The sequence below is a fragment of the Triturus cristatus genome, chromosome 9 (genome assembly GCF_964204655.1).
Source record: "Triturus cristatus chromosome 9, aTriCri1.1, whole genome shotgun sequence".
Classification (NCBI taxonomy): Eukaryota; Metazoa; Chordata; class Amphibia; order Caudata; family Salamandridae; genus Triturus; species Triturus cristatus.
The window spans coordinates 934,856,181-934,871,064 of NC_140592.1; the positions used below are offsets into that span (position 1 = coordinate 934,856,181).

Consider the following 14,884-nt stretch of genomic DNA (forward strand, 5'->3'; position numbering starts at 1 on the left):
GGCCGGGGGTAACGGGTCACTGAAGTGGTTGGATGGGTTGATATTCTGAAGAATCTTGTTGCTGTCTTTTTCACTAAGTGGGGTAAAGGTGCACCATGACGCATTGTTCTTGGTGATCAGGCTGGTAAATCTCTGCTTTCCTAAGAGGTCATGGGGTGATATGTCCCTGGAGGAAGACCATAGAGCCTTCTTATAGGTGAGGTCAATGGAGATGAGTCTTGCTTTCTCCGTGAAGAAAGCAGCAAGTTTGTCGCCCGAGGGAGGGATGCCACCAGGGTCAGAACAGTTAGGACCTACTACTGATTGCTGTTTGACCAATTCGAAGAGTTTCTTGGGGCGGTTTGCAGCTTGATCCAGTTGGTGTCTGAAGTAGTCAGCCTTAGTGCTCTTAATTTGTTTGTTGTAGAGGCTCCTAGCCTCTCCAAGGAGTTTTAGTTGGTCCGAAGAGGGATTGGATTGCCAGGAACGTTCGAGTGCTCTAAGGTTGCGGCGTTCCGTGTGTAAGTTGTCATAATACCAGGGTTCGGATATTTTTATTGAGGCATTTTTTTGCTGGATTGGAGCAATGTCATCCATGATGTTGGAGATGGTGGAATTGTAGGAGTCGTGAGTGACTGCACCTCAATCAAGTCGGCTTGGGAGGAGAGGGCCATTTTACAGTGGGCCGCTATTTCATCGGAGTTTATTGATCTGAGGTCCCTTTTCCATATTTTTAATTTCGTTGGTTGAGCCATCCTCGTCGACATCTACCTGTTGATATAAAAGAGGATGCAGTGGTGGTCGTACCAGTCACACGGGTTAACGGAATCCAAGGTGATGGTCTGTTCATTAGAGATAATGAGGTCTAAAGTTTCTACTTTAATATGAGTTGGTTGGCCACAGTCCTGAGTCAGATCTTGATCATTTAAGAATGACTTAAGGCAGGATATATCGAGGTCATTGGGGTTAGACCACTGAAGGTTGAAATCACCAAGAAAGATTTGGGCCATGGTTGAATCAACGTTGGCAGAGATGATTTCCATTAGTTGCTTGATGAAGGGGAGCATGTCTCCCGGAAGGTGGTAGAAGGAGTGCAGTTTACAGACCAGTAGGTTCTTACTTGGGATGCTGAGACAAAGGAATTCACAGGAGGAAGGCGTAGAGGACTCTAATTGAGAGATCGAGAGTGTGTTTCTGTGAATACAAGCTAGGCCACCACTCAACTTTGTCTAGCCTAGTTATGTCGTGAGTTGGAGGAACTAGGAGGTCTAAGATAGGAGTGGAAGAGGGGTTTAGCCAAGTTTCAGTGAGGATGATAATGTCTAAGTCGTTGTGTTGGATGCGGTTGAAGATAGCGGAGGCATGTTTACTTGCTGATCTGCAATGAAGTAATACACATTTAAGTCGTAACGGATTAGGGGAGGAAGGCGTCTGGGTAACAGTCACATGAGTGAGGTTGTCAATGTTACTGCCTCTAACATTGCAAGGTGGGTCTCTGTACGGGTTTGAATGGATGGATTGTATCCACATCTTCTGGGCCGGGAGGGATCGTTAGGTAGGGGAATGGATTTCAGGATGGAGGGGGTGAAAGGCTGACCAATGGACGGCGGGAGGGTCACACATCTTCTGGGCCGGGAGGGATCATCAGGTAGAGGAATGGATTTCAGGATGGTGGGAGCTAAAGGTTGATCCCTGCGATCACTATCACTTGTGGAAGCACTGGGCAAATTCGTAGATGTGAGAAGAGAGCTTATTATGGGGAAAAAATCATTAGAGAGGCCTTTCAGGTCATGTAGCTCAGAGGTGAGAAGATGCAACTGGAGAGATGTGGCATCTAGGTGCGCTGCCAAGTCAGGGTGTTGGACTGGAGGGGGTGTAGGGAAAACGAGTGAGGAAGAGGGGTCTTGGTGTAGGACTGTAGGGTCCGCAGAGGTGGTGAATGGTTCCTGGGGAGGAAGTTGATCATTTGGGACTAGCGGAGTTCCATGGCCTTTTAATAGTGAGGTTGGAGCATTAGCAAGGGGGGTGTGATCAATGAGCTGAGGGTTAGGTGCAGTCCAAAACCGGAATGAGTGGGGATGATACCATTGTTATATAGGGTGATGGTGGTATTGGCATTGAGTGTGGATGAGGGTGCTGTTGTGAGCTTGAGACCGTGGGGTGTTTTCCTGGTACCTGCTATTCGGAACATGGAATAGAAGAATTTTTGCCAGCATGCTCTTTTCCTGGTGTAGAAAATAAGATAACTGACTCTAGTACCCTTGTTAGTACAATAGTAGACATCAGAGATTAACGTTTCAGGCCTGGGCCTGAGTAGGTGATGCTTGTGTTTCTTGATGGCGTTTATCAACAGGTTGGGTGGGTAGTTGATGATGAAAGTGTTGTACCCTGAGGGAACGGGGCTTAGCTCCATTGTGGTAGTGTGACTATTACCCGATGCTAATGCCTTATCAGTGGAGGGAGAAAGCTGTTAAAGTGAGAAATTCCAGGCACAGGATTGTGGGATAATGTCTTCATGACCCAGGTGTGGGGGATATTAACCAATCTGCCCACACTCCAAGATGGCCAGCAAGATGGCCCCCAAAAGCAGGGGGTGTAACAGTCCTTTTTCTCTATCTATGCCCTGCCTAGGTGTGTAGTGGTAAAGTCATCAAGCCCACTCCAAGATGGAACCCAAAAGCAGGGGGTGTAACAGCTCTTTTCTCTTTTCTATGCCTGCCCTGGTGTGAAGAGATAATGTCCACAGGCCCACTCCAATATGGACCCCATAAGCAGGGGGTGTAGCCAGTCCTTATCCCATTCAACAGCCTGCCCAGGAGTGAGAAATAATGACCACATGCCCATTCAAAGATGGCCACCAAACGAAGAATGATAGGCCAGCCCCTTTCTATTTCTATGCCCAGCCGAGCATAGAGAATGGAGGGGGCATCCAACTTCGAGCCCAGAGGACACAAAATGGATGCCAGAGAGCATCAACAAAGCTAACCAAACAAAATGGGTGCCCCCGATGCAATCCTCAGAAGTTGAGCAGGAGCCCCACGCACCAATGAATCCACAGACAAAGTTATACAGTCAGGCCGGTGCGGTCACTTCCCCCTGGGAGATCTGCCTGTCTCAGAGTCAGCAGGCCCACATTGCAGGAGGGCTCAGAGATCTCCCAACATAGAGGCAGAGAGAAAAGGAGAAAATAGAACAAAAGAGCCAGACCCCAGGCAATGCGCGCAGTGAGATGCAACACAAAGGCACAGACCCAGAAAACAAGAGGGTGACTCGTGGGGGGTCCGGGCGGTGAAAAATTTAATATCACTAATAACAGGCTTGTGGGAGTTGGGAGAGGGGCCAGGAGTCAGGGCAGAAACGAGGGCGGTAGATCATCCTTGTCGCCTGGAGAGCTTCTGCGGCCATGTCATGGAGGGGGGCGGCGGGGTCAGAAGACAGGCGGGAGAAGCCGAAGTGATGGCTCAATGAGATGGAGGCAATGAGGTGGCTTGGAGGAAGTGATGTCGCCAACTCAAGGGAGGCCTGCGTCCCATTCAGAGGGACGATTGATGGACTACTCCGCAGTGCCGGCCCGGGTGGTAGGGCGGGCGGCTGAGAGGCACTGTGCCGAGTCGGTGGAAGAGAAGTCATCGTAAACAAGGGAGGCCAGAGTCCCGCTCTACTTATACACACATTCACACTTATACACACTGTTTCATGTAAACACACTCTTACATGCAAGCATGCACACAATATGCATTTAAAAGCATGATTTTACCTACCTCAGCTGCCAGGGAAGGTCATATTCAAGCTAATTGTACTCAATGTTTTATTACACTAATAGTAATATAATATTATTCCTGGTATTGATTTTGCCACCTCTGACTCCTGGGGTGGCAAAGGTAGTGCCAGGGGTAGCAAGGGGCAAGCGCAGGGTCACAGCTGCGACTTCTGGCAACCCTAAAATGATGTCTATGAAAAAAACACCTCCTTACTCACTCACCTTGTCTTGCCACAATCAGGCTGGCCATGCAGTCTGGTACACTGGTTCCGGCGGCTAGGAAAGTAATGCCCATAATGACATCAGGAATGCCCAGAGTGTATCCAATAACAGTTACCTGCAGCGAAAAAAGATACAGAGTAATCAATGGTTAACTGAACATGCACTGTGGTTCATGGCCAGAGGGTTTGTAGGTAGCCAGGAACTGCCATGCCACTGACTTATGCCCACCCTTCTGTGGAGAGTGTGATAAAGTCCGGGGATTCAGAAGTGATCTCATGCACCACCTGATCCCTAAGACATCAGAAAATTGAATTGCTAACCTAGTCCATTGTACTCTATTGTAAGTGTATTTATATAGCATTTACTACCCCTGATGAGCAGTTGAATTACTTTGTGGTAAGCAGGACGCTACTCTGGAACCCAAGGTTAGTGGCTAATCCAATGGGTATTGGCTATTGTTTGTTATTGGGATTATTCTTGTGTTCTTGAGAAAAACATTTCATGTATTTTCTCAATTTTTGAGGTACTTTAAATTAAAAGGAGTTAGGTGTGATCATTAGTGGAGGTTTTGTGAGTTCATGCATATGGTTGGTGTGGCGAGTAGCTGTACCCCACTCTGAGAAGCTCCCACACCCCCTGGATACCATCTCACCATACCTTCACCCCTTCTCAATTTGCTGTGGATTGGAAGAAAAGGAGAAGAAATTGCACAAGATAAAGAGAGTCCCAGAAACCCTCTTTACTTTCTTTTCCTTCAGCTTCCTTCTCAGCAAAGGTTATTAGATGATTCCACAACACAAAGAACGCAGTGCACCTGCTATGGACTTGAATTTAAGAACCTAATACATCCTATGAAGTGTAGTTATGGCTCACCTTAGTTCATCAGATTAAACTAACATGCCTGAAAACAATGATTTTTTTTAAAAAACAAGGCCAGCATTGAAGCATTGTAACAAGTCATAAAATAGCCTTATTTACGACCGGGAGTAGCAAGGGCAATGTTAGCCTCCAAACCACTGGTGGCAGCTGTGTCCCTGGCTACCCCTAATAGACGTCCATCAACTTCTCTCTTGAAGAACGGTGACTTTAGAACATAGGCGTTCATGAGCATTTGAAAACATTTATCAAAATAAGTTTCTGATTAAATACTTCACACAGAGGGTGATAGGGAAATTTTGACGCCCACTTTTGTGTCTCACACTGTTTCAGCATTAGCATAAGTCTATAGTGCAGTGTTCAAAGGAAAGGTGTTCACCCCACTCGCTCAATACAGCCTAAGGTTTATGATAGAACAACAGAAAGTCCTTAAGCACACGCAATTTGCACGGAGTCCAATGAAAATTTCTTCACAAATTTCAAAATTAAGTGATGTCATGTGTCCAGTGTTTATTGCTCCACAGCCAACACATGTTTTGTTGATCGGGTGTCTTGTCCCACAACTTCATTAGGGCTAAAACAAAGCCTCCATTTTACATAAGTAAAATAGATGTCCTCAACATGAAACCTATCACCCTGTGACATGATATATATGTCCACATTAGACCCAATGTGTGATATTTTGTGGAAACCCATGCATAGACAAATTACACACATAATCAATGTACAGTTTATGAGCATAGTTTAAAGGCCACTATAGATACGGCTCACACTATAAAGTATATACAAGAGCAAACCATGCCAGGTGTTGGTCACATGTAGGCCTCCACCATAACTAACTGCAAGTACAATCAGGCCATACATGCAAGAAAACACATAACACCTTTAAAAATTACATGCATTGTTCCTTCTATCACGTGCCAATTAATTCAGTGCAAACCAGTCAATAGATCCCAATTTATAAACCAACCAATGTGTATAGAATAGCTTATTCTCGTTACACGTCGGAAATCCAAAAACAAAAAATTTACAGATCACCCCCTCTCCACCACTTGGCTCATACCTCGCAGGTGCTTAGGGGCTGACAAATTTTTACCTGCACTTCATTTAGAACCCTGCTCTTCTCTGTTGTTATTGTGATTAACTGTGTGTGATGCTTTTTTAAATCTTTTTTAATCGCGCATATTTGCACACCTTCTGTTGGCTATTAAGAATCTGGGACATTCCGAGTCTCTCGTAACTCAGTTTTCGAGGGTTCCTCACTTCCGGTGTGCCAGAGAGAGGCGCCATTTTGTTTTGCTTGGGCGCTCTCTAGTCTTCTGGCCACCGGTGCTATTTAAATGCACGCTGCGCTCGTCAGCGTCTCGTCGGCGGCCGGGGACAGTCATGCTGCTCTGCAGGTTTCTGGTGGGTCTCCTCGCCGGTGCTTTTCGAGTGAGTCGCTTCAACGCTTAAGGGGGTTGTGTTGTGACCACCAGATCTCTCCTAACCTAAGTGGGACGCAAGATTTTGTTTGCCTGGTTTGTGGGTTTCATCTATGTCTTGAGCCAAACGCCTCAAGTAGGTCCATGAGGGTTCCTACTATTTCAGCAGCGCTGCTAAACGTTCGCTCCCTGAAGAAGCATCACTTGGATGTGTTTGAGGTACTGAACGACAACTCTCTGGATCTTCTATTCATTACAGAGACTTGGTTGGATAGCTCCTCTGATCCTATAGTTTCATTGGCTATTCCGGGGGGGTTCAAAATTTGCAGATTAGATCGGACTACGGGGAGAGGTGGTGGGGTGGCTGTTATTTTTAAAGAGAAGTGGGAGCTCTATAAGTGTGAGCTTAGTATTTGGGGTGGCTGTGAAGTCCTGGATTTTAGTATTTGTTTCTCAGCTCACTTTACGTTGGGTGGTTCTTTGATTTATCTCCCACCTGGCGTGGTAAAATCTTTTCTTCAGGCCTGTGATGAGGCTGTATCTGCACGGGCGCTACGTTTCTCCCACTATCTGATTCTTGGAGATTTTAATATCCATTTGGACAAAAAGGATTCTAGGGACACGATAGAGTTCCTTGATATCGTTCAATTACCGCAGCTCTCTCAATGGGTCACCCAGGCGACCCATCAGGGGGGCCACACTCTTGATCCTATTTTTGCTAACTTTCATATTAAAGCTAATGACCCACTTCCTGTCTCTTGGTCGGATCACTATATAACTTTCTTTTCATGGGAAGTAGCCTCTCCGAGCTCTAGATCTGTAGTTTGTCATAAACCCCCCTTTAAGAAAATTGATGCTGCCAAATTTGCTATGGTATTGGAGGACAGCAGGCCGTCCCTGTCGCAGGACCTGGATGGGAGCCTTGCAGCCTTTTCTAATTGGTTGCGGGGCTCCATGGCTGCCATCGCCATTCCCACTTCTAGGAGGCGTTCTAGGGAGTCTCCCTCCAAACCTTGGTTTACAGCGGAGCTGACACGTCTGAAGCAGGACTGTAAGAAATTGGAGCGTTTTTGGCGCCTCAGTAATTTCTGTCTGGTGGCTAAGGGTAGGCTCAGGCAGGGCCAGAAAATTTATTGTAGGGCAATCTCCCTAGCTAAAAGGGAGTATTTTGCCACTCGAATTGACCAGGCCCATAATAACTCAAAAGAGATTTTTGCCATCGTACAGAGCTTTATGGCCCCTTTAGCGCAGAGTAGTAATTTGCCTGCGACGGCAGCTTGGTGCGAGACGTTATCCAAATGTTTTCTGGATAAAATTCAAAGGATACAAGAGAACTTCATACGACCTGGTGTTCAAGCATGCTCTTCTTTATCTGAGGTGTCCCGCGCTTCCATCCTCGAGGCTTTTTCCTCTAATCACTTCTTGGCTAATTTTTCTCAAGTTGATCTGTCCTGTACACTGAGAATCCTGAAGGGTCTGATGTCTGGCTCTCCGGCGGACCCCTGCTCTGCAAGATTATTGGCTTCAGTGGCAGATATGGTGAATGCTGAGGGTAATTGCATCGTTAATCTTTCCTTGCATGATGCTAGGGTTCCCAGTGCTTGGAAGCAGGCTAAAATTCTTCCCCTCCTGAAGAAAGCCACTCTTAATCCCTCGACTCCGGGGAACTATGGGCCCATCTCTCTCCTCCCTAGCCTTGCTAAGGTGTGTGAGAAGATAGTGAACAGACAGCTGTCGGAGTTTGTGGAGAGGGAGGGGCTCTTACATCCAGCTCAGTCGGGCTTCCGCCCCTCTTTTAATACGGAAGGAGCTTTGGTGGAAGTGTCGGAAGCAATTCAGGAGTGTCTCGATGCAGGCGGAAGAGCAGCCTTAGTGCTGCTCGACCTGTCGGCTGCTTTTGATACGGTCCCCCATCCCCTACTGCTAGACAGACTGGCGGAGATTGGGGTTGTTGGCTCTGCCTGGGGTTGGATTAAGTCCTTCTTAGAGGGCCGGGTTCAGCAGGTGTGGCTTCCTCCGGCTGCTTCCTCACTTCAGCGGATCTATACAGGGGTTCCCCAGGGTTCATCCCTTAGCCCCCTTTTGTTCAATATCTATCTCACCCCTCTCGTTATTCTAGCGGAGGGTTTGGGGGCTAAGGTGATCGCCTATGCTGACGATACTCAGCTTTTGTTTACCTGGGATAAGAACGTGGCATCTGTGGCCCCTGTTCAGTTGTGTCTATCTTCGGCCTTCAAGTGGCTTGCGAAGGCCCAATTAAAATGTAACAAAGACAAGTCGGAGGTTCTTCTATTTGGTAATTTTCCCTCTGGATTTAAGGGCGCGAGTGGTGTTTAAATCTCTCACTATAGCCCATCGGGCACTGCATGGTCTAGGGCCGTGCTATTTACAGAAGCGATTCTCCTTCTATGTTCTAGGGAGGATTCTGCGCTCTTCGGCCCTTAGGCTGGCGAAGGTCCCTTGTTTCCAGCGGCCTCGACTAGGGATCGCTTCCTTGGCCGTTCTTGCAGCCCGTGCATGGAATGCACTTCCCTTGGCACTTCGATGTGTGGAGGATCCTGCTGTTTTTAAAAAATTGCTAAAAACCCATCTTTTTGTTTAAAGTCAGGTTATGCATTGTTTTCTCTATGCTCGCACCGGGACACTCCTAGGAGGAGCTGTGCGCATTAGAAATTCTAATAACATAACATAACCTCATAACTAAAAAAGCTGTCACAAGTCCGGTATGAACGAATGTAAATCAGCTTGGGTGTTAGTCAAGTGATAGCTGTGAATAGTATCCAAAACATGTTAAAATACATCCTTTGAGTGTCGGTACCACTGACAGTAAATCCTCACAATCAAGAATTGTTAGCCACCCGCGCTCACTGATAAAATTCAGCCCAAGGTCGCACCGTGTATGTGCGAGTACACCTCGCAATGTAGTCGTCCTTGGCGGGCGACATCTTTCTCCCAATTTATTAGCAGATGCACTGAAAACAGGCAATACTCCTTCCATTGCGGCCGCCGTAATCTTAACACCATCTCAGTCATTTTCTTATACCTCCAATTTATGTATCCTACATTTGTACCTCGTATATAAATCTCCCCAATATTTTAGAGGAGTAGCATTTTATGTATATGCTGAACAAAAATATCCCACACAGACTATTGTCCAATTGGTTACTTTAATTTTAGACAATAATCCGGAAAGACCCAAGTGCAGTCATAACTATCAAAAACGGATTAGACCCCTATACTTCCGGTCATCGACCAAGACACATCATCTGGGTGTAGCAAACCCAGAGTCCCTATCGGCATATAGCAAAATCATTCATATTATAAAATATATAATTCCCCCGGCCGTCACCTCATTGAATACAACATCTGAGTACCACTCTAAGAGTTTCATCCCACAAAACGTGAACTACAATATAATTGACCAGATTGAAAATTCATACTATTTGGAACTACCCAATTCAAAGAAGAACCATAAAAGCATCACCCTTAATATTAACAGGAGCAGATTATCTTAAAATTGACACTCTGTCAGCATCTCCTCAGCCAGTCATCTGATCTCGTATCCACCATATGGTTGGTGTAGGAGTATCACAATTAGTATTAATAGGAGCAAATTAGCTCAAAGATGGCACATGTTCAGCACCTCATCGACTGACCATCCGATCTCACGACCACAGTATAAACTCTCACACTGCAGGTCACAAAGTGCAAGGATCAAATTAAACCCCCCCCCCCCCCCAAATTGTAAAACCAGTACGATCAAAGATACATCTAGTATCACATTGATGGAGAGGCAATGACGCACCTGTCACATTACAGTGAGAGCAATATTTCAGTACCCCCCAAAAATAATGAAGCTCATGATCCACATTTAGTATTCTCTCAGTGCTCACAATTTCATAATCCACGTGTCTTCACACTGACGTAAATCCAATCATCTATTTCCACCTCTAGCGTCCCTGACCACATGATCGATACCAAAGAATTGGAAACTTCTATGTTACCCCTGTGCCTTACACTCAATGGACTGAACTGCTACAGGGTATTTTATAGCTCCTGATTTCAATGCCCTCATATGTTGACAAACTCTACCCCTCAGAGCATTAACCATGCTACCCACATGTATATAATTGCATTGACATATAGCTATGTATACAACAAACTCAATACCACACTTATGTTTATATGAATTACAAATTCATCAGCATGCCCATTGCTAAAATATTTGGTCTTGTCCAGAGTCCATCTGCACATCCCTCAGTGATCCCATTTGTAAAACCCTAGAGTATGTTGTGTCAGCCAACTCATCTCTTTTTGTTGTTTTGGGTAACTGGGGCTCAAAATTTATTTTAGGGCACCTACTTCTAAGTCAGGTAATGTCAGGTTTGTAGGTCCATACAAAGAAACAACCCATAGACACAGGTACAGATCTTAAGGATTTTGGGGGCCCTGAGCCAAGCATAATTTGGGGCCCCTGTTCGGAACAAAATTGAATTTATGATACAATTTCAGATTTTTCATGCATTCTGAGACCAGGTCACTGACAGTGCACAGGCAGACCGGTCCTAATTCTAAATGTGTTTTCATCTAGTAATATTCATGGACAGTGTTGTGTGTTTTCAATATTGTGATACAGCAGCGACTCACTAATAGTGTTACAAATAACCTCTGCGACCCACTGCCATTTCTCATTAAAGGAACTTTTTTATGAATGTTGCTTGGTGCTGAAAAAGAAACACAACATTTCTCAGCAAAATATCTGAAATAGAATCCCACACACTGTGGTACAGGTAAATGAAATTTGAAACAATCTATTCTTAAAAATCATTCAAGGTCTTCAGGGCAGGACTATGTGAAGGACAGAGCCAGATCTATCAGGGGGCCTCCTGGGCCAAAGCCCACTTTGCCCATGCTTTAAAACGTCTCTTCAAAGACATTTAATAGTAGAGTCAGTAGTCAAACATTATATGTACCTTGTACTCATATCCTTAAAACCAAACTTCAAATAGATTTTACATAAGCCATTTCCGGTGTAGAGACAGAAAACAGACTGATCATAAATTAGCGACAAATCATAACGCCATCTTTGAACGTCTAAAGAAAAGGAAAATAGTGCAGTAAATATAGCAATAATTCCATGTAAAGATATGCAACCTACATTCTATATAAGAATATAAAATTTGATTTAGCCCACAGATGGGCATTCATATACTGCCTCAAAAATACCACCAGAACTAAGTAGAACACAACAACATAGGGGAGTCATACGTGAATCATGCCCACAGATGGGCTCGTATTCTATCTCCAATGACAGGGCTCGAAAATTCGCTCCACATATACATACACATATAGTACAATTAGTGTCCAATAAATACAAAAATGCAGACTTTATATAAGAATTAGAGGAAAATCAGAGGAAAAAATCCATCATAATTTAGCAATGTGAATCAATTCATCCTAGATGCACAGCAAGTTCTTCACTACTATTCAAACCCAGTGGATTCTTACTTTGTAAGTCGATGATGTAGCGTGATTCTAAACGCCTAAGTTTCTGTATCCTATCCCCACCCCTAGGGCTTTGTGGTACATGATCTAGGCAGAAGAAAAGGAGATCCTTGTTGTGACGATGCATCTTGTTATAATGTCTCGCTACTGGGTAGGATTCATCTACATTGTTTATCGCCCTCATATGTTCAAGAATCCGAATCTTAACCGGATGAATAGTGCTCCCGATATAACGGAGCCCACAAGGGCACACTAAACAATATATAGCATAAGGAGTAGTGCATGTAAGAAACTTGGTGATCTTTTTAGGTGTACTTAGACCAGGTACATCATACGTTAAAGTGCGTTTGCTTTTCTTACAGGCTTTGCACTTACCACATGGGTAAAAACCATTAAGTGTTTTAAAAGATATCCTGGTGGGTTCTACGTCATGATAGCTATGGACCAAATGGTCTCTAAGTGACCTAGCTTTCCTGAACGTAACTAAAGGATTCGTTGGTAGATCCTCTTTAATGATGTGATCAGTGAAGAGGATATGCCAGTTCTTACGCAATATCCTCTTTAATTGATTCGCATTTTCTGAAAAAGTGGTGATCAAGCGGAAAGCGCCATTTTTGAACTTATTGACAGTTTTCTCCGCAAGTAGGTCTCTTCTCTGGATCTTATTCACTCTATCTAGGGCACATCCCAGAACTGCTTCGCTATAGCCTCTCACTCTAAAGCGTTGCATGCTCAATTCTGCTGCCTTTTCGAATTCCTTATGGCTGGTGTTGTTCCTTTTCAGCCTAAGTAACTCCCCATATGGGATACTATCAACCAATTTTTTAGGGTGGCTGCTAGTAGCAAAAAGGGTGAAGTTCCCTGTGGTGCTTTTCCGATAGAGTTTAGTTGTAGCTGTCCATCGTTTACATACACAGTGAGGTCCAAATAATTGACTTCCTTAGTGCTAACTTCACCTGAAAATTTTAGATTCACATTGTTGCAATTTAAAACCTCGATATATGATTTAGCCAAGTCAGGTGGACCATCAAATATAATGAACAAATCATCAATATAGCGATACCAAGCCTTTATCCTCAAGTTCCAAAATGCATTGGGCTCCGCCCAGGCCACCCGCTCCTACCACCAGCCAACGAACAAGTTCCCATAGCTGGGGGCGAAGCAGGTTCCCATGGCGGTCCCCAACATCTGCCTAAACATCTGTTTTTGAAACAAAAAAATTTTATAAGTCAGGCAAAAGTTGACAAATTCCAAAATCATATTATTATGTTCATAAAATCTCAAATCACGAGTTTCTAAAAAGAAACGTATAGCCTCTAAACCGTCAGTATGTGCAATGCATGTATAGAGGCTCGTAATATCAAGAACCATAAGACAGTAACTAGCTTGCCATTCAATCTCATCGATGTGTGTTAAAAAATCTTTTGTATCTCTCAAATATGATTTCAATGTAACCACATGTTGAGAAATAAAAAAGTCGACATACATGGAAAGGTGTTCTGTAAGACTACCTTGGGAGGCAATAATAGGTCTCCCTGGAGGGTTCTTAATGTCTTTATGGACCTTGGGCAGGTAGTAAAAAGTAGGAATGATAGGATTTAAACATCTCAAAAACAGATGTTCCTCTAGATTCAGTTTATTCTTTTTATACCAGGAAGAAATCAACTCATGATAATCAGTGATACTCTGATTGTACATCTGTGTACTAGTTCTTTCATAGCATACAGTGCTATTTAATTGCGATTGACACATTCTCAGATGCTGTGATTAAAGACCTCACTCGCTTACGTTATGACAACAAATATAAAAAGAGTACTACGAACTTCTCCAAGCAGCAACAGAAGGTGTTGGATAATTTATCTAAGGACACCTCTCTGGTTTGTAAGCCATCAGACAAAGGAGGGAATATAGTCCTACTGACTAAAACCCAGTATGAAATTGAAGCATATCGTCAATTAAATAACACTGTATGCTATGAAAGAACTAGTACACAGATGTACAATCAGAGTATCACTGATTATCATGAGTTGATTTCTTCCTGGTGTAAAAAGAATAAACTGAATCTAGAGGAACATCTGTTTTTGAGATGTTTAAATCCTATCATTCCTACTTTTTACTACCTGCCCAAGGTCCATAAAGACATTAAGAACCCTCCAGGGAGACCTATTATTGCCTCCCAAGGTAGTCTTACAGAACACCTTTCCATGTATGTCGACTTTTTTATTTCTCAACATGTGGTTACATTGAAATCATATTTGAGAGATACAAAAGATTTTTTAACACACATCGATGAGATTGAATGGCAAGCTAGTTACTGTCTTATGGTTCTTGATATTACGAGCCTCTATACATGCATTGCACATACTGACGGTTTAGAGGCTATACGTTTCTTTTTAGAAACTCGTGATTTGAGATTTTATGAACATAATAAGATGATTTTGGAATTTGTCAACTTTTGCCTGACTCATAACATTTTTTTGTTTCAAAAACAGATGTTTAGACAGATTTTGGGGACCGGCATGGGAACCTGCTTCGCCCCTAGCTATGCGAACTTGTTCGTTGGCTGGTGGGAGGAGCGGGTGGCCTGGGCGGAGCCCAATGCATTTTGGAACTTGAGGATAAAGGCTTGGTATCGCTATATTGATGATTTGTTCATTATATTTGATGGTCCACCTGACTTGGCTAAATCATATATCGAGGTTTTAAATTTCAACAATGTGAATCTAAAATTTTCAGGTGAAGGTAGCACTAAGGAAGTCAATTATTTGGACCTCACTGTGTATATAAACGATGGACAGCTACAAACTAAACTCTATCGGAAAAGCACCGCAGGGAACTCCACCCTTTTTGCTACTAGCAGCCACCCTAAAAAATTGGTTGATAGTATCCCATATGGGGAGTTACTTAGGCTGGAAAGGAACAACACCAGCCATAAGGAATTCGAAAAGGCAGCAGAATTGAGCATGCAACGCTTTAGAGTGAGAGGCTATAGCGAAGCAGTTCTGGGATGTGCCCTAGATAGAGTGAATAAGATCCCGAGAAGAGACCTACTTGCGGAGAAAGCTGTCAATAAGTCCAAAAATGGCGCTTTCCGCTTGATCACCACTTTTTCAGAAAA

At 44.0% G+C, this 14,884-nt stretch overlaps 1 protein-coding gene across 2 annotated transcripts in view; it reads right to left on the reverse strand.

Annotated features, from left to right (window-relative positions):
* LOC146799097 (sodium/potassium/calcium exchanger 4-like) overlaps window positions 1-14,884 on the reverse strand; it is a 611,785-nt gene that overhangs the window by 30,966 nt on the left and 565,935 nt on the right. For both annotated transcript variants that reach the window (XM_085626506.1, XM_085626505.1), the window contains exon 14: window positions 3,962-4,076. In XM_085626506.1, coding sequence (XP_085482632.1) covers window positions 3,962-4,076 — 115 coding nt within the window. The remainder of the gene's footprint in view (window positions 1-3,961; window positions 4,077-14,884) is intronic.